Source organism: Miniopterus natalensis, chromosome 6, assembly GCF_054644295.1.
Source record: "Miniopterus natalensis isolate mMinNat1 chromosome 6, mMinNat1.hap1, whole genome shotgun sequence".
Taxonomy (NCBI): domain Eukaryota; kingdom Metazoa; phylum Chordata; class Mammalia; order Chiroptera; family Miniopteridae; genus Miniopterus; species Miniopterus natalensis.
In genome coordinates, this window is record NC_142086.1 from 34,286,231 (window position 1) to 34,305,341 (window position 19,111).

The 19,111-nt window shown below is 45.1% G+C and overlaps 1 protein-coding gene across 1 annotated transcript; it reads left to right on the forward strand.

Annotated features, from left to right (window-relative positions):
* On the forward strand, positions 1 to 15,056 carry LOC148092876 (rho GTPase-activating protein 20-like). Its single transcript, XM_087817798.1, has 12 exons — positions 1 to 137; positions 1,306 to 1,455; positions 1,968 to 2,087; positions 3,183 to 3,224; positions 3,837 to 3,921; positions 5,957 to 6,023; positions 8,287 to 8,400; positions 9,725 to 9,882; positions 10,249 to 10,410; positions 12,627 to 12,736; positions 13,477 to 13,666; positions 14,850 to 15,056. The coding sequence occupies exons 1-12, from the start codon at positions 1 to 3 to the stop codon at positions 15,054 to 15,056; spliced, it is 1,542 nt and encodes a 513-aa protein (XP_087673924.1).
* The last annotated feature ends 4,055 nt before the right edge of the window (positions 15,057 to 19,111 follow it).

Consider the following 19,111-nt stretch of genomic DNA (forward strand, 5'->3'; position numbering starts at 1 on the left):
ATGGAACACTCCACAACAGCTGAGGACACCGGTCGCACCCTGCTGATGCACAGCCCCGTTCAGCTCGGGACAGGCTGGAGGAAGAAGAGGCGCCACCTCTTCTTGTTCAGCGATTTGTTGCTCATATCTAACACCAAGTACGTCTACACACACACACACACACACTCCTTAATACCATGGGGTTGCATTTTCACTAGCCCTCACTTGAAAAAAAAATTCCTGCCATAAATCCCATTAAAGTTTTAGCTGAACTGTACCCCTAATGAGTGGTCATAGGGAATTTTGTAAGTGGCTTTCTTGGATCTGATTTGATCTTTGGTGTTTCCATAAGTGGCTTTTGATTCCCAGGGAGTTCCAGCTGTGTGCCCATGTGGCCTGCGCATCCTCCATAGGTTCATAGGGCCTGTGACTATTTTAGCTCAATCCCACCTGCACTTTAAAGTTGTGAATTAACCAAGACATATGGTTTCCATGTCAGAGCTCAAACGCAGATTTGGCAGAAATGGCCAGAAAATGATTTCACTATTCACAGAGCTGATCAACTTCTGAGTTTCTAGACACAGCTGGGAAGTAGGTCCATCACTAACATTTACTACCTCTGGGCCACTGGTCTGGGATGGATGGGTTGATTGATGTTTTAAACTGGGTTCAGTCTGTAAGATACCACTTTTTCAGTTTTAGCCAGAATCTCAGAGAAAACAGTATGAACAAAATCTTAAGAAGGAAATTTAAAATAACCTATGCCTTAAAGACTAGAAAAACTTTTTGCAAGTTAAGGTTGAAAACGTATTTGAAATCCCTCTGTTCCAACCATTTATTTTTTAGTTTTCCTCTCTTAAGAAATAGGTCGAATAAATATTTCATACATCATGTATCTTGGCTCAGTTTCTCAAATTTGTTTTGATGCAAGCAAGACATGTCTAATTAATAAATTGATAATAATAATAAATATCACAGAATATAATACATAATAAAGGACAAATATCACTATAAAAAATTAATTAATGGTTCTTTAAAAAAGGTCTAAACTACAGAGTTGGTCCATACCCAATACTCAACAGTCAGAAAAATGGCTATTTGCTGCCGTGGATGAAGTGTGTTCAGGGTGCTGCTGGGCCAGGCTTCTCTCAGCACATGTGGTCAAGGCCCCCCCATCTCACCCATAGGCGCGCTGTGCACAAAGGGTGACAGAGGTGGAGGAGGCCTGCTTCCCTGGAGCAGTAGGAACTGGCATCTTATGATGAGCACAGCTGCTCCCATAACATTCCAGAAGCTAACAGAGAGCCTGTTTGCTTATCTTTCTAGGTATAGAAAAATCTTTAAGATAAAGAATAAAATACCACTGCACACCATGTGGACTTCCAACTGCACGGACCAAGTGGGGAAAGCCAACAAAGGTGCTAGGAGTTCCTTTGTGTTCGGCTGCTCTACGGTGAACTTTGTGGCCACATTTAGGTAAGTGCTACTGCTTGGTCCTGTATTTGCACAGGTTTAAAATGGAAACTATTTTAATCAATTGTATATTAAGCTAGGGCCTCACTCTTTGAGATCCCATAATGATGTCTGTACACCCAGCAGTTTCCATGAGACAGCTGAAATGTTTCCAAGTTGCTAATTTACTAAAGTCTAATATTTGACTATTGATTTAAAAACATATTTCAAAGCTTATCAAGAAACATGTATTTACATCATTCTCTGCACATCTCTCCCTTCACACATTTCGGCAAGATGATCAGCTCTGCTCGCTTCACCCCTTCCTCATGTTGCAGGTGAAAGGAGGCACTCTCCACGGGGAACAGAAAGGTCTCCGGAAAAAAAGTTTCCAAAACCGTCTTTGCCTGAGGAGAGGGAAGTGTGGAAGCAGGTTCCCACGTTATACTGGTGGGAACGCTGTGTAGAGGTGGGCAGGCCTTACAACCCTGCCCGCACCTAGTGCTCTGCTTTTCGCTATTCTTACTCTTTTGCAGCCTGGCAGAGGAATCAGAAGCTGTGGCCATGTACATGTTCAGGGGACCTAGGCGGGCAGCCCACTGTCCTGAAGAAACAGGTCCTGAAATGGGGATGGAGGGGCCGGAGCAGCATCGCTGGTGGGCATATGAAATGTGGCAGCCACTGGGGAGAAGTTTGATGGTTTCTCTCTAAGTTCAAAGTACAATTAACACATGACCAAGCAATGTCACTTCCAGGGATATGCCCAAGGGAAATGAAACACAAAAATTTATCCACAAAGATTCACAGAGCATTGTCCATTACAGCCAAAGACAGTGGACGCATCCCACATGTTTGTCAACTGATGGCTGGACACACAAAATGTGGTATAAGAGCCTGGGACAGGGGAGTGGGGAATGACCGCTTAATGGATACAAGGTTTGCTGTGGGGCCAGGAAAATGACCGGCAACTAGATGGTGGTGGTGGTTGCACAGCATTGTGAATGTTCTGAAGGTCACTAACGAACCATTTGATATTATGTGTAGTTTACTACAATGAAAAAGGAAGTGCAAAGTCCGTGTCTTATTGAGCCTTAATGCATTTTCACCTTTGGCTATGAAATTCTGCAGAAAATCTAGCAAGGAAAATACGAATCTTTAGTAATTTAGTGATTGGGAGATTGATCTTGATCAGAGGATCATAGTAATGAGGAATAAATTTTCTAGGAACTAATTTCATGCATCACAACCTGATATATGTACAAAGAAATCAAACACTATGGGTTGTTTTCTTCTAAAACAATATTCTTGTTTCTATGCCAAGAGGGTTCCATCCAGATGCCAGATTTCTGAGGTATGATTTCATGTGCGTAATAATGTTCTCGCTGTTTGAACAACATTTCCAGAAGCAGGAACACTCGGAGGTGTAACCGACCCTATTCCAGCTCTGGAAACTGAAGCTCAGAGTGGTTAAGTGATTTGCCCACCACCACCCAACCTGAGTCAGCTAGCTGTGACGAAGTGTTTAGATTTCAAAGCAACTTCTTTGACACTTTGAAACCTACTTCACACCCCTGTGACACTGCCCGACAAAGAGCAGGGCTCCTTGAAACTCCCCCTGAGGAGGGGACAATTTCGGCACCGTCCACACTGCTAACACCTGGCTGCTGGTATTGGCTCCTGGAATCACTCTTAACATGTTAGTTTAAGTATTTCATGTCGTTTAACTGTTTCTCCCCCTTTTTGAATTACAGTTCTTCAGAACTAAAGGAGAAATGGCTCTCGATCCTTCAAAGGTACTTTGTCAGTCAATACACACAGTTTAAACCCTTAATCCCTGATAAAGGAATACACAGCTCTGCAAAGCAGCGTCCCCAGCCCATGCTCCCTGTTCTCAGTAGGGATCCTTAGGCGATTCTCACAGAACTACAACAAAGTGCTCTCGCGGACAGGCGCGTTCGCTTTTTTTCAGAGGAAGTTCTGCCTTTCACTCTCATCGCTCCCTTCTCTCCAACCCTATGGCTTAGAGCTAACGTTATTCTCAAAACATATATTAAATTTCCCTAAGGGCAGGTTCACTACTGATGGATTCTCAAAGCAACTGCTGCTTTCTGTCCTTGAAGCCAAGAAAGAGCTGGGCCCTCAGTTCCAGGCAGGAAAGCTTTGAGGACTGGCTTTGCTGCCCAGATCTCACATGACAAAGGCAACCTGTTATTTTGGGGTCATGTCTTATTTTCCTGAAATATTTTTGCATATTTTCTTTCAACCCTTATTTTTATTGCTGAACCTATTTATGTGCTTTTTAAAATTTAGAGTACATTAAAAATATTAGCAACCTAGATGAACTTGAAAATAAGCTAAGAGCTAATTCATTCTACTCTGTTTGGGTTAATATTGAATTTGATTAGGCACATTGATCTAGCCAAAGAGAAGGACCTACTGAAAAGCTGTCCCCTCACCATCTTCACTGAGGACCTCGAGAGCTGTGCACCTGTAAGTGTTAAGACCAAAATCAAATCCAATTTCCTCATTTAGACTGAATGCAATACAGAGAAAGAGAGACAAGACAGAGAGCCATGGGGAGGGTGGGAGGAAGAAAGGAAGAGAGGGCAACAGAGAGTATTTGAAAAGTACCGTGTGGGAAATTGTATTTTCTAAATACATGTTTGCCTTTGTATATATAAAATGTGAATTCTCGCCAATAGTAATCAGAGGATTCATGATAGCTACAGTTTTTAACATGGAATATATAGTGCATATGAATAGTCTATAATGTTTTTCTGGATCCTTCTAATAGTAACTATACTGGTTTGTAATAATTTGATTTTTACAAGCCGATACATCCTACTAGAATTAAACAATTTCTTTTCTGATGAATTAGGGACTCCTTATCAGTACCTCAAAAGGATTTTTTTTACATTACAAAATATTTCATGGGAGAGTGTTTGTTTGTTTGTTCATCCTTTCCCGAGGATATTTTTCCACCGATTTTTCAGAGAGAGTGCAAGGGAGGGGGAGACAGAGAGAAACGTCGATGTGAGAGAGACACACATCAATCGGTAGCCTCCCACACATGCCGCGACAGGCGCCAGGGATCGAGCCTGCAGCCGGGGTGTGTGCCCTTGCCTAGATCCAAAACCAAGACCCTTCAGTCCAAGGGCCAACGCTCTAACCACTGAGCCAAACCAGCAGGGCTCACGGGAGAGTTTTTTAATCCTATTAAAGGATTTTTAGAATTAAAAAAAAAATAGCAGAACCATGTGTAACTTCTAATGATATCCCAAGCTAAAATCCACTGTATGAGCTCTCCTGGACACAACAGCAGAGGAAGCCCCGACGTGCCTGAGGATGGGAGCTCTGGCCCTACTCTTGGGTTCTGAAACACTTTTTCATAATCCTTAAGGTTATGAAGTAGCATAGCTTAAAATCAATGAATTTAAAATGTTCGGCTTTAACAATCCAATTATAAAACAACATTTAGGGCCATCTGTCTTATCAAGCAATTGGTCCATAAGAAGACAAGTACAATGAAAGGGCAAGTAGTGAATGATGAAAGGGTTTCCTTTAACTTTGGTTTTACTATCTATCACCTTCAAAGTCTGTGAGTAACCACTAGGCTGTTCATTTGTCTTGTGAGCACTGCTCATCAAAGAACACAGCCTCCCTGCCTAACAATATTGGCAAACTTATGTGCATGGTAAATGTTCTTGGTTCCATATGGTCTTATTTTAAAATGTCTTTGGAATGCAGATAGTTTGGTAGAGATCATCTCAGAGCCCTATTAATAACTCATCAGTCTTTATAATTCAGACCTTATTGTTTCAAGTGGGATTTCCAGTGTTGTGGGCCACCGTTCTGCTAGGAGTAAGTGTTTTCTGCTCTGACCTATACTCTAGGTTAGTGTCCCTGCCCCTTTTCTCCCTGGAATGGGGCTGCTCTGCACCAAGGCCAGTGTGCTGGCTTCACTCTGCCACCAACTCTAGGCGCCTTGGGCATCTCTGTCCTTTGCTCAGGGTTGCTGTGCTCAAGGTGCCTTTCATGTTTGACTTTGTTCAGAAACAGTCATGGCAGGGTGTGTGGCTATCTGGACATCATGCCTCTCTGGGCGGGGACAACAAAGGCAAAATCCTAACTTCACTAAGGGGCCTGGAGACAGCAGAAAGCAGAGCTCTAGAGGCTGCAATTTTTTTCCTTTGGCAAGAACCATAACTGTGATTTCTTATGCAACAGGCCACCCAGGAAGTAAGGGGCTGGCTGTATTGTGGTTCATAGATCTCCCTCCTACCAAAAAGGACAAGGCAAGAATCAGTCTGGATTGATCTGTATCGGAGGCTGTGAAGGAGACAAGGGCTTAACAAACTCGACTCTGTTAACTCAAACACTGGAGGCACCCCCATGAACCAAAGAGCATTTCTACTGGTTCTGTTTCTTTCTCTTTTGGGGAACTTAAGAATGCGAAGGAAAAGTGTTCCTCAGGCACCTAACTGTGAGTGATTTGTTGTGACACATAGTTCTCTTTGTCTCCAAGGACCCTGAGAGAGATTACCAGCAGTCGGTCAGCTCGGGAAAGGATGAGGCCCCATACCCACTCATCGGTGAGTGTCAGGAAAAATCTACGTTGAGTTGGCTGGGTTTCAAACTCTAAAGTCTCCAAGGAATACTTGTTTGGTCTTAAGCTTCAATAATCTTAAAAGTGAAAACTCAAGCAATCTTCACCCATTAGTTTAATAAAAAGCTACCAAATACTTATGGGGTCCCAGATACTGGTAACATCTATTCATTCAGCAGTGTATAGTCTAGTTGTGGAAAATGTGAATTTCTCTTTTTTTACTTGACAAACAAGGCTCTCTTGAAAAATGTCTCTCTCTGTATGGATGTATAAAAGGCACATGGATTGGAATTTTCCTCCCCCATATTTTTATTTTTCATAACCCAGTCTGAAATCCTTCTGTCCCATTTCCTAACTACTCAGTAGCTTCTGTTTGGTGAGAATCTTCTAATTCTCCACCTGCCTCTGAATCCAACAACAAGTATGTATTTAGGTCCTGCTCTGTGCCAGAACTTTCAGCATCAAAGAGAAACCCAGACTATCACATTCAGACTCCTCAGGTTTTCACCTGCTGAACCAGCTAGACTGTGCTATTTCTCAGGCCGGGTTTTCTCACATTGTACTTCAGGTCATTGATAGATTACACCTCTTCTAACATAGCTACTGACACAATTTAGCTAAAAAATAACCATAAAGCTTGGCTCAACAAGTGTGTTCAGTGTGGTTAAAGGAAACAGAGGGATTTAAAGAAGGGCAAGGCCCGGATCTCTAGCAGACCCAGCACCACAGTGATGGTGATGATGATGACCTCTGGGAGAAGTCTGAGAACACCCCGTCCTGCATGCATTCTCTCTTTTATCCCTTCAGCAATCCCGTGAGGCTATTACTCCTTTTCGGGTCATTTGGAAGTTCTTAACAACCTAACATTTTCAATGAAGTGTATATTCCCGGTATGGGAACGTAGGGAGTCCCCAGGTACACAGATGACGACAGAATCCCTGCAGCCACTTCATGCTTTCCTTGTTTGTTCTTTATCAATATTGCCTTATCTTTGTCAAAGTCGATTGTAATAGACTGAAAATATCAAATAATACTTAAATATGTTTGTATTAACAAAATGTGTTAATTTAGACAAAGGACTGTAGATGACAACTTTTAGGCTTAGGACAGCCTCCTGCGACAAGGCTGCTTGTAAAGCAATTCTCCAGACCTCTTAGTACCTATTCTGAGTGCATGTTTCAACTGCCCTCAGTTCTCCAATGAGGATTAGCTCCTGGCTGTCCTGGAGATTTGCTTGCACTTTACTGCCATCATGGAATCTGCTTTTGCCTAAAAAAAGGGAAGCTGCTGTGAGTCTTGCTCTGAACAGAGCCCTGACATCGCCCAGGGCCCTTGGAAGGGAAACACAAGCCCTCCTGAGTTACACTCACTAGTAAATCAGAAAGGCAAGAAAGGGGCCTCCATTCTGTTCTGAAACACAAAAGCCCCTTCACAGCACGAGGCCTTTGGGAATTCCATGACCAGGAAGCAATTTACAGCTTGAAAATGCCAAACAAATCACTTGGCCACAGCCCCGGATGATCTAGGTGCAGCTTCCCACCACATATATACTGTTTCCCACATCGTTTCTAGTTTCCTGGGGTCCGGAGCCTCCCCTCTGATCACTGCCTGGGAGGACACCCTCACAGGGTGGGGCGCTTGGGGGAAGGGTCAAGGCACACCCACACCCGCTCTGGAGCAGGACTGGCTATGAAGCCCCAGAGGCAATGCAACAACTGTTAAACTGAGTCTAGGTGTGAGAGAACTGCAAATCTGGACAGTCTCATTATTTGAAAACTATGAACCAGCAATGTTGATTAACAGATTGGCTTGGATCTTACCAGCATGGGTCACAGAGCGGTAAGGGTTTAAAAACACAAATGTCAGACTCAGAGGGGTCAAGTAACTCGCCTAAGATGTAGTCTAGTTGATGTCATGGAAGGAACAAACTGAAAAAAAAGGAAATATTCTCAGATGGAAACAACAAAAGCCAACATCGTGCAGTGTCCCGAACGATCTGTGCCTTCCAAGCACAGCAACAGGTTCCAATATTTTTTGTCTTTACTTTTGAAATTATTCAGCTTAGGCACTCCCTTGTGCAGGGCGTCTGCAGTAAGAGAGCCCGTGATGCTCACTCTGGAGGCTCAGCCTTAGTTATCCAGGAGCCCCAGGAAAAGGGCACCAGGGCAGGACCCTCATTCATGGTAAGGTAGCTTTGAACACATCAGTACCACCAGCCTAAATCTCTGTGTGGATTTTTCTCTGTCTAGGTCATGAACATCCCAATGACCTCACAGAAAGCCATCTTCTGGCCACTGCTCTCCTGCCTCAGGGACCCGAGGACTCCACATCTCCTTCCCCCAAGGGGTCCCCAAAGATGCAAGGTCAGTTCATACTGAAGCCCAGACACCCAGCCGGGCAAGAGCAGGGGACAGCTGAGCTCTTCCCTTCCCACAAGTGTCTTCTCTTGGCTCATGATTCCATTCCTTAAAGGAACTCAGGCCACAGAGCCCATTCTCCATGTGGAGGTGGGCAGGGGACAGTACCCGTAGGAACCAGGACCCACTCAGAATCAAGCTGAGAGGAACCTCAAAGGTCTGAAAATGACAGTTCTAGGAAGAATCGACTGAGTGTGAGGGAGTCTCTGGGTTGGATTTTTATTTTATAGAATGTGGAAAAGGGCAACCCCTGAAAGCCACGAGAGTACAATCCCCCTAATTCAGAATGTGGAAATTCTAGACAGAAAGGACTCAGTTTCTCCCTCCTCTAGCCTCACAACAAACAAGATTAAAATGAAAACTGTGGAAACAAAGCTAAGTGAATTGAACTACTACTATCGATGATCTCACTTCTTCCTAGATGCAGGCCTAAAGTGTGATCACATGAGGTCACCGATAACATCTCCTTCATGGCAGGGCCTTCCCACCAGCCAGGACAACCAGGTGGTGACCCCACCACCCGCAAAGCCAAAACAACTCTTTGGATCTTCTCTCACACACCTGTGTGAGGATGACACCCTGCCTGGCCCTCTTCTGGTAGGTCACATTTTGGTCTCGCTAGCCCCCTGAGTTGAGGGCCGAGAACCCTGGAAGGCTGTGTTCTCACCTAAGTCTGTCCCCAAATAGTTGTCCTTAGACAGTTCCTGGCTTTGGCTAAGAAGATTTGTGAACATGGCTTCAAAGAACAAATGTGATGCAGGGATCACAGGGTCATAGGCAGGTACAAAGGGAAATGATAGTCTTGTCCCTCCCACGGATTCAGCCAAAACCCAACCACACAGGCTCAGATCAGTCACGATGGGTTTGTGTACAGGAATCTGGAGTCTGCCCCACACTCCCCTTCTCCTGAAATCTCCTTCCATGAAAGCCACACTCCTCTCCTGTCACCGTTAATTGCGTCTTCAGCTGAGTCTTTTCAATGTTGCAAATCAAATAGCTCACATGGATTTGATTTGTATTTCAAGGGCCTACACATAAAGTGTCACCTTCAGGCAAATGAGGACCCATCCCTCTAACAGTATGTGTCCAGAAAGAGACCCAGGATTTGGCCTGTGTTATCTCAGTGAATTCTCAGTGTTAACATTGATTGATTGAGGGTCCAGGGTCCCTCCAAACGTGATACCAGATGTAGGGAATTCTTTCTAGAGATGAAGGAGTTTGTCATGTAGTCCATGTTGGCTGTGACATAGGCCTGCATCTTTCTCAGCAGCTTTAGGGGGAACTCTGATTACCATCTCCACACTTCACAAATCCAACGAGAAGCCGCACAGAAGTATGTACCGTGCCAAAGGGCACACAGCAAACAAGCAGCATAATAGGTTTCAAATCCCTGGATTCCTGACTCCAACCCCCAGGACGCTCTATACTGTGAGCAGGAGATAAGAAGATGCAGGAAAGGAAATGAGAGACTAGTGGGAAGGGAACAGCCTCAGAGGAAGACAGGGGTTGTGAGCCTGATTTTAAAAGAAAAAGCAGGTCTCCAGTCCCTTAATGGGGGGTAAAGAGGTGGGAATGAGTACGGAAGAAAGACTTGTGTACTTGTTTCGCTGTATGAACGGAGAGTGGACTATTGGGTACAAAATATATTGAGACAGTAAAAAACAAATCCAAATATTTGGTTAGGCCTTGAATCCAGGACTGTCCCTTCACTTACCAAGGTCTGCCTGTCACAGGGGAAAGTCTGCGCTCTGGGCTTAAGGATACTTAATGCCACAATACTTTTCTTTCCTATAGGATATGCTTTCGTCCATCAATAAGAAAGGGCCGTTCACAGAAGGCATCTTCAGAAAATGGGCTGATAGGGACTCATGCAGAGTCCTAACACACAGACTCAATTCTGGGGACAAAGTCAACCTGGACAGTGAGTCCGTGCTTGTGGTAGCATGTGTCCTCAAGGTAAGGAACCTTCTAGAGTTACCCACACACAGCATATCTCTGATGGTACAAGACTGACTTCCATCACCATGTTTGCCCAAGAACCAAAATGGGCATAATGGAGTGACAATCTGAAAAACTGCAAAACACCCCACCAGGGCAAAATTTAAGGAAGCCCCTTTGGTAGAAAAAGCTCCATAAGTCAGATGCACTTTCTGTGATCACACCCACCACAATCCCTCTCTTCACTCCTGAACATTCCCCAGAAAATAATAACAACAATATTAATCATAAGAATGATAAAAATTTCAAAATACACACAAATATAGAAGGTTTACCAAATCAAACATCCTGTTTTTGATGAAATTCTCATCATCTTCCAAATGAAGGCAACATTTCCAAAAGGAAATTCCTACTGCTTGCAAATAGTTATAGAAGTTGACTAGAGTTAGCAAGCGTTTCCCTATGATGAATCCAAAATTGCCTGACCAGGCCTCGGGAAACCCTGTTCACCCATCATGTTGCATGGTCACCTCTCAGGACCTGTGGTCGGAAAGACACGTAGGGATAAGTCCACCACTGGGGACTGCTTTCACCTTTCCCAAGTTGACATCCTTTCTCACCAGTGCTGCTGTTTAAGCCACCATCCTCAAGTATGGTTTCATAGTAACAAGTTCCCACCGCAAACCTTTTCCTATAAATTTGACTTTTAAAGTCTGTGCAGCACACAAAATTAGTTTGGAATTCTGAAAATTCAATTTTTTATAAAAAAAAAAATTGTGAGTGATACCTTGAAATCACAAGCATCAAGTTACGTGTGAACAAGGGGAATAATAGACCAGAGAGAGAGGTTAATCAGTCCATGCCGGTACTCGTGAAAGCGCTGAACAGCACTATGCTAATGTAGAAATGACTACAAACAGGTCATTAAAATTGTCTTAGACTCTCTGTTACAGGGGTCTTTCCTTGTGCCCCATTACTCTTCATGTGTACGATCAATCATGACAGTCCAGAAATGACTTGAATTCGACCCCCTACACTGGTACCACGGGGATGTACATGGGACCACAGTGATGTATAAGGGACCACAGTGACACACATGGGACCACAGTCATGTACATGGGACGACTGTGATGCACATGGTCCATTGAAAGGTAGGAGAGGACCAGAGCTTTGCCCAATTGCATCACCGCTCTGTCCCCAGTGCTGAGAACAGTGCCTGCCACAAACATCAGCTCAATCAGGATCAGAAGGAGGGGACCTTCGCTGGATCGTAACCATGAGAGTTGCCTGGAGGGCCTCCTGACCCAGCTAGAATTAAGAAAAGTCTTGGGCTATTTAGTCAAACCAGTGGAAAGAAGGCTGCCCTGAAGCTAGCAAGGCCTGTGACACCTTCTCCTCAGTCTCAGGCACAAAGAAATTCAAGCTTCATAAATGTCACGCAGCTCAGTTCTATGGTTTTCAGTCTTGTTCGTCAGCCCTCTGCAGTGAGCCGGTTTCCAGGCCGCCCTCGGAAGCTGGCCTCTGCTCGCCTCTGCCCGGGTTACTCACAGGCCTGAAGCCGCCATCTACCTACATTTCCTTCTTTCTCTCTTTTGGGGGGATATTCTGTTCCACTCCAGGGGTGGGCAGGAATAACATGTCCTTGCACAGTGGGGATGAGATACAGCTCCCACACGTGCTGCTTCCACGTCTGCAGAACTGAAGTCGCATCAGGGAAGCAAAAGGAAGGATTAAGCTGTCGCCAGTTGTTTTCTCCAAGAGGCACCTCCAGCTCAAGTGAGAGGCCCAGTTCTCTCTCTTCATGTGAGCAAGAGACCGTGGCTGGGTGTGCCTGCCCCAGTCCTTCTCTTGCTAAGAAAGGAGCCCGAGCACCATGTGTAACCCGCCCAAGCACAGTCGCCACGTGTATTTATTAGGAATGACTTTGTAGGCCTGCAGCAGCCGGCTGACGGGTAGGCAGAGAGGAAGCGCCAAACAGCAGACGGGCCTCCGTCCTCACTCCCACCACATTCCACACTGAGTCTGAGCTTCCAAGTTCAGTTGGATGGACCCCAGCCTTCGCCTCTGAGTTTATGGATCATCGGGGAGCTGGACCCTCGATATTCAGAGCTCACAGTGGGAGGCGCTCAGGAGGGAGAGGGGACTGAGACTGAGTTTTCAATTGAATATTTTCTATGTAATGTTTCCAAATACACATTTTCCATAACAATGCTCTTCCTCTTTATCTCTGTAAGGATTTCCTTCGCAATATCCCAGGAAGCATATTTACACCCGGGGCCTATGACAAATGGCTCGGTGTCATGGACCAAGGGAACGACGCCGAGAAAATCAGGGCATCCCAGAGGTAAGGAGGCCCCGATGACTCCCCTGGGTCACGCTTCCACACAGCCAGCACACCCTTAGGAGAACATCAGCTTAGAGTGTCCAGCCCTGTCCACTGAAATCATGAGCAGAGCCTCAGCGTTCATCTCATCACACCCACGGAGGCCAGGTTAGTCACAGATGCGTATCTCCTGCCACTACTGATTCTTGCTTTTCTCATCATATTGATGTGCAATCCCTGAGCCCTCTGCATGAATGAAACCCACAGGTGAGATCCCCTGGTCCGAGAGATGCTAGAGGGACCACTCTGCCGGTGGTACGCTCTTAGCCCTGTCACTTACTGAACCAGACAAGTTCCAGTCTGGTCCAGGAACTGAATTCAGTGTCCCAGGCCCGTACGCGTTCATGCCTGGAGCTCTGCTAGTCTCCCGGGTCATAAGCAGTGCTGAGGCTCTTACCCTGAGACAGCCCGCCCATCCTGCTGCCTTAAAGATAAAGGAGCCTCTGCTGTTTAACTGTGGTTTAATTTCATCCATAAGAACCTGTGTGTGCACTTTAGTGGAACACATTGTATTAAATGAGATATAAATAGTTTACCCACCCCAAAATCATATGACAGGAGTCCCAGGGAACTAGTTCAGGCAGTGCTTTCATGAGATATATTTCTACATGGAACATACAGAGGACTCCGTTCCCATCTCTCTGTTCCGACCTCCTGAGAGAAACGACTGGTCTTTGAAAACTGTGTCTTTCTGTCTTCAGGCTCCTGGAGCAGCTGCCGAGGGCCAACGCTGAGCTCCTGCGACACCTCTTCGGGCTGCTGCGCACCATCCAGCTGCACTCCTCCACCAACCAGATGACGGCCCGCAACCTGGGCGTGTCCCTCACCCCCAGCTTGTTCTGCCTGCCTGTTCCCTGCCACTCAGACTTAGTGAAGGACCTGAGGAAACGGGTAATGAGATCTCCCACTTTGATGTCCTGGGGGCATAGATCCCAGTTGCAACCCCAAGTGCAGGGCACTAACTCTGACCCACCAGTGTTTTGAGTGGACACTTCAATCACAGGCGTCCGGAGTGACAGGGCCATTCGGCCCACCCCCGTGCGATAGGGGAAGGCAGGAGGTTTTCAGGCAACTTTAAAGCCCTTGGGTCCCTTCTCTGATTCCACCAAGGAGACAAAACACTACAGGATGAACCCCGAGAGAGAAGGTTGGTGTGGCATCATAGGTCGAACCTGGACTCTTGAGTTTGACACGCCAGGTCCAGCTCTCAGCCCAGTCCCTGAGGGATGTGTGACCTTGGGCACAGTTTCCAGGTGCTGGTTTCATCATGACACAGCAGTGACCACACCAGCTCCTCTGGATCTTTTCCTGGCACGTCCTGGTTGGCTTGGGAGATGGGAGCACCCATGGCTACACTCACATGGGCCTTCCAACAAGTGAGGCCCATTGAGGAAACTATTTGCCTACCATTGGGCCTCTGGGACGGGTGAGGAAACTAGTATAGAGTCCGGAGCCCCTCATGGAGCCACAACAGGCCTGGGAAGGTCACAGCTCTTCCCCAAGCAAGCTCGGGGCAGGCAGTGTGTGGACCCACTGCAGTGAGACAAAGGGACCTGCTTCTCCCAGCTGCTTGCTTCCTTCACAAGAAACCTCAGAATTCCCTGCTTCCCAAGATATTCAGATATTTCTTCACTCTAGAAGTGATTTCACCAGCTTTGTCTAGTGGATGCTCTAGAAATGTTCATAAGAGTTTATGTGTCATTTATACCTCAATAAACATGGGGAAAATTTAAATTAGTAATTAAAAACAAGTAAAAGTTAATATGAGAGTATATATTTTCAACCCAAACATTCCATGAGGGTTACTTGAAAACTACATTAGTTTTAAGGATGTAAACCATTGCTATCAAATGTTAGCTACTGAACTAGGTTACAAATTTAACTCTAGACCCCTGATGACAAGCATTTTAAAATGTTCCCAAAGAGCTCTTGAAAGCTCTTTATTTGTGAAAGGAGGTTGAAATAGTTTTTATGCCACTCTGAAGTCCTCAGAATTCTTTCCTATTTTGTGAGCTGCACGATTCATATCTAACTTGCCAGTGATGTGACTAGTGAGATGCCCGTTTTGCCCTAGCTTTCACAGTTCAATCTTACCCAATTTCTCATCGAAAATGGCCTCCAAATTTTTGGAGATGACATCAGCTCCCTGTGTGAGGAAAGCCGCCTGGTTGGTGACACCAGCAAAGAGGCTGCCAGTCCTGGGAAGAATGTAAGCGGCACTGGGGAGAAACAGACCCCAAGGCTGCCCGGCGGGGCGAGAGATGCCCAGGCGGGGCTGTAAAGCTCAGCCCAAGGTAAGTGGCTCCAGCTCACCCCCTTCAGATGGCTGGCGCCCAGGTCCGGGAGGGCTCCACTGTTCTGATAGCCAATGGAAAGTGGCATTAGGAGACCTCATGCTGAGGCAAGACACGTTGCATGGGGAAGAGGCCCAGGGCTCTGCCCCTCTCCTCCCTTTCTTTCCAGGTTAGGTCAATGGGGATGTGCCTTGTGGCTAGGCACCTGTCACCCTCAGCCCCTCTTCCAATTTCCTGGTGTAAGAAATAGTTGAGACACATGAAAACTAGGCTCGGCCACATTGGCCTCCGTGTTGACCTATGGCTCTGTTTTAAAGCCCCTCCACCCTTCAGACAGCCACCATATGGAGGGATGAGGCTCAGTTGAGCTAAGCTGAGGACCACACACCAGCATCAGAAACTCCAACCACCCAGTTCCCACCCCTTGCCCACAGCTGATCAAAATCTCTACCCACACCCTCCACCTGACTCACACCCTGATTATGACCCACTCCTCTCATCTGCAGTGCTTTGCAGATTCTCTGTCTCACTCCCGAATCCTTTCTTGTGCAGTGATAAGAACCTCGACATAGCAATTGGGTTGAGGCCTCCCTTGGCTTCCCCGTGAGCCCTTTGGGATCAATAGTAAATGGAATTTTTTAAAACAAAACTTGACCTGAACCCCTCTATACATAAGAGATGTGCCCTGGTCGGAGCCAGACTCGGGGAATGAGAGCTCTGCCTCTTTTATTCCTCCATCTCCCTTTTCTGCTATGAGTTACCAGCTGTTTTATCCTTGGCCAATTCTTCATGTCTAAAATATCAATAAAAGCGATGTCTAAATATGGGGACTCTTGTCAAGATTATAAAGGTTAAAGGATGTAAAAGAAACATGTAGAGAAGCAAACAGGGCTGGCAGAAGTCCCACTGAGGCAGGAGCTCATGTTCTCTGAGCTGAGCTAAGCACAGCTCACTGGCCACAGTCCGCTCCCTCAGGCTCTCGGGGGCAGAGCAGAATCTGGGTCCTGGATCACCAGTCCCTTCATATTTTTGACAGTTCTTGGTTTTATGCCATATACCTCATTGCTTTGTGCAAATTTTTAGGAAAAACCATTTCATGACAGATCAGATTAGTCTAGTGCCTGAAACTAATGTTTGTACTAAGACAAGTGTTTTCATTTCAGCAGGGACAACAGAGCAACCTCTCAAGTCCAAGCCGGTGAGCCTGCCAGTGCTGGGAAGACAGGCTCGCCTCCGGGATGTCACCATGGCCCGGGTGGGCCTGTGTCCACTCAGCTGCCTGCTGACAGTTTTCTAAGTCACTCAAGATTAGCATCTCCAGAATCACACCCGACCTCCCCCTCCTTTATTTCCTGCACTCTCTCACTGAGAAAAAGTTTTTCAAAATGTTTGAATTTGGATGAAATTCTCCAGTCCTGTTGTAAATAAGTAAATTTTCCTTAGAAGGATTAACATGAAGCACTTAAAACTAAGACAGCCCCTGAGGTTATGTTTTTAGTTTGAATTTTGCATAAAAAGGGGGCACCTTCCAAGGCCCCAGCTCATCCCAATTCAGTTTTCTTTTTCTTAATCCCATTTATCCATATTTGAGAAAATGTTCCCACACTCTGTACTTCTCTCTTTCCCTTTCTACCATTTTATATGATCTATAATTTTCAATCTTTTATGGGAAATTTTTTTATCGATGAAGTAAAAGTCCACCCATAACTTAGTGGTTGAGACACCCTTTTTATCTGCCCACAATTTATATTCACATTTTGGTGGAGGCTTCTTTGGGAAGTTCTGGTCTCAACTGAGGTCACCTGTGCACCTGCTGTGAGCTGGCAGCTCAACTGGGGCTCCCTTATGTGTCTGTCCCCGGCGCTGGCTCCTGGTCAGTCCCTGTGTCTTCAACAAACTGGCCCAACCTTCTTTATATGGTGGGGGAAGATTTTCTAGCAGAAAGAGAGCCTTTTTAAGTCAGTGTGGAAAGAGACTGAGAAGGGAAGACTGACATATGAAGGAAGGCTGGGAAATAAGGTCATTGCCCATTGTCCGTGAGCCAGTCAAGTGTAAGCCAAGGTGGGCTGTCCCTCCAGCAGGGCAGTCTGCATGCTCACAGGCTCCTGTGTTCTCACCTTGCTGAACCCTGCTTCCTTCCACACAAACGCCCTCTGGAGCTGCTGGTGGGCATTTGGCCATGTGCCCAACGACTCCAGAAAATGGAGTCAGACAGGATTCTGGGGACTAAAAATGGGTCTCATACAAAACCTCACAAGCTCAGAGGAGGCCTGCATGGCGGCCTTACAAACTCAGAAACCAAAGGTTAACCTGGTAGGATGGTCTGAAATGAAAACTTCCTAGCTAAAAGCAAGTAGTGGTGGGTAGTCATGTCCCAGCTGGTATCTTTCCTGACAAAGGTCCATCTTTTCCCCAACTGAGCCTGTCTGTTGCCTTTTGCACCTATGATAACATACCTTCAGATGTCAAGAAGAATCCCTTTTCTTCAGACCCCCAGGCCACAATCTCCCACCAGAGCATGTTACCACAGGACCCCTCATTGTCACCTTGTTTCCCCACATAGTATCTCTACCTGCTGTAAATGTTCATTGTTAACTATCCTGTACCCACCCACATAAGAGAAGTATTTGTCTCTTCATTTTAGTCTTTATCCCATCTCAGAGATTTCGCTGCTTTGCTTTCTCCAGCCTCCCTAATCTATCACCAATGAATTTAATGTAAGTCGTCTTATACTTCCTCCTCTGAATGTAATGTATAAAATAAACTGCAAAACTAGCATTCCCTGGAGCGTTTTCTCCATTTGTTGAGATTCGGCTTCTTGGCAATTGTCACCAGTTTGACTCAAACTCATAAAAATACAGATTTGGATGTTTCTTACATTGACAATAAGAAGGGTCTAACTCCCTAACACGTTAAACTTGATTACAACTTTGAAACAACTATCTCCAGCTTTTTTAAATGTAAGACAGAAATTTCTGTTTTAATTCAGCCATTATTATTTTGAGTTTTCTGTTACTTTCTGGTATACCTAATCTAGCTAATACACCCACAAATATCTTGGTTTTGTTTATTAGTTAACGTTTCTTTAAGGGGTATCATCAAGAGTGCTAAAATAATGTCACTTAGGGTGAGGTGGCAGAGTGAGATCCACTCACATTTTTTTGTGGACCTAGTCTGCCCCCTAACACTCAGAATACTCTATTCTTAGAGATAAAGAAGCCAGTTTTTAAGATGAATATAGAAATTTCTTACAAATGCATAAACTTGTTTCCTCTCCATTAAAACTTAGAATATTTTATGTAGGACTATGAAAATTAAATTTGCATATAGTTATTGGTTATATTCATAAATACTGAGGAAATATAACAAAAAGAATAAAATTGTGCCTTAAGGAGATAACTTTAAAACAATTTGGTGAGATATTTAGAGATATTTTAAATAAGTATTAAACAACCTGTTTTTAAAAGACCCTTGGTGATTTATCATACAAACACTCTCTAAATCTTCCTGTCAAATTGTTAAGGACAATAACACTTGCTGCATTTTTAATTACTATTTTGATATCAGTCTGACCAAATTCAGTCAACCTAGCAGGCCCTGGAAAACAAGGTTCCAGCAAAGATATAAATCAAGTGGCCTGTAGAGTTCAATGGATGCAGGTGAGATGAAAGGAATGGAAAAGGGCAAAGGTCAGTTTCTAACCAGGGGGCAGGTTTGCAGGCTCTTGTAAGGGATTTAAGAGAGCCAGGAAATTTGCTCTCCTCTAGACGGAGTGCCTCAGTTTGCCCAGCTCAGGAAGCTTTTAAAGCTTTTATTACTTTAAGGAAGCCATACCTTTGTTGGTCGGCATCTGTTGACATCTTTTTGTCAATTCCAACATTCTTGAATTCTTTGCATTCAATGAGGAACAGCGCATTTGTCATTTCCAAAATCAGAATGTGGAAGATTAATGCTACCTGCACCTTTTTTTTTTACTATTAATAAGTAAACCCTATTCACTTCTTAGTCCATTTCTGCAAATAAAAACAAGGTCTTCTGCCTG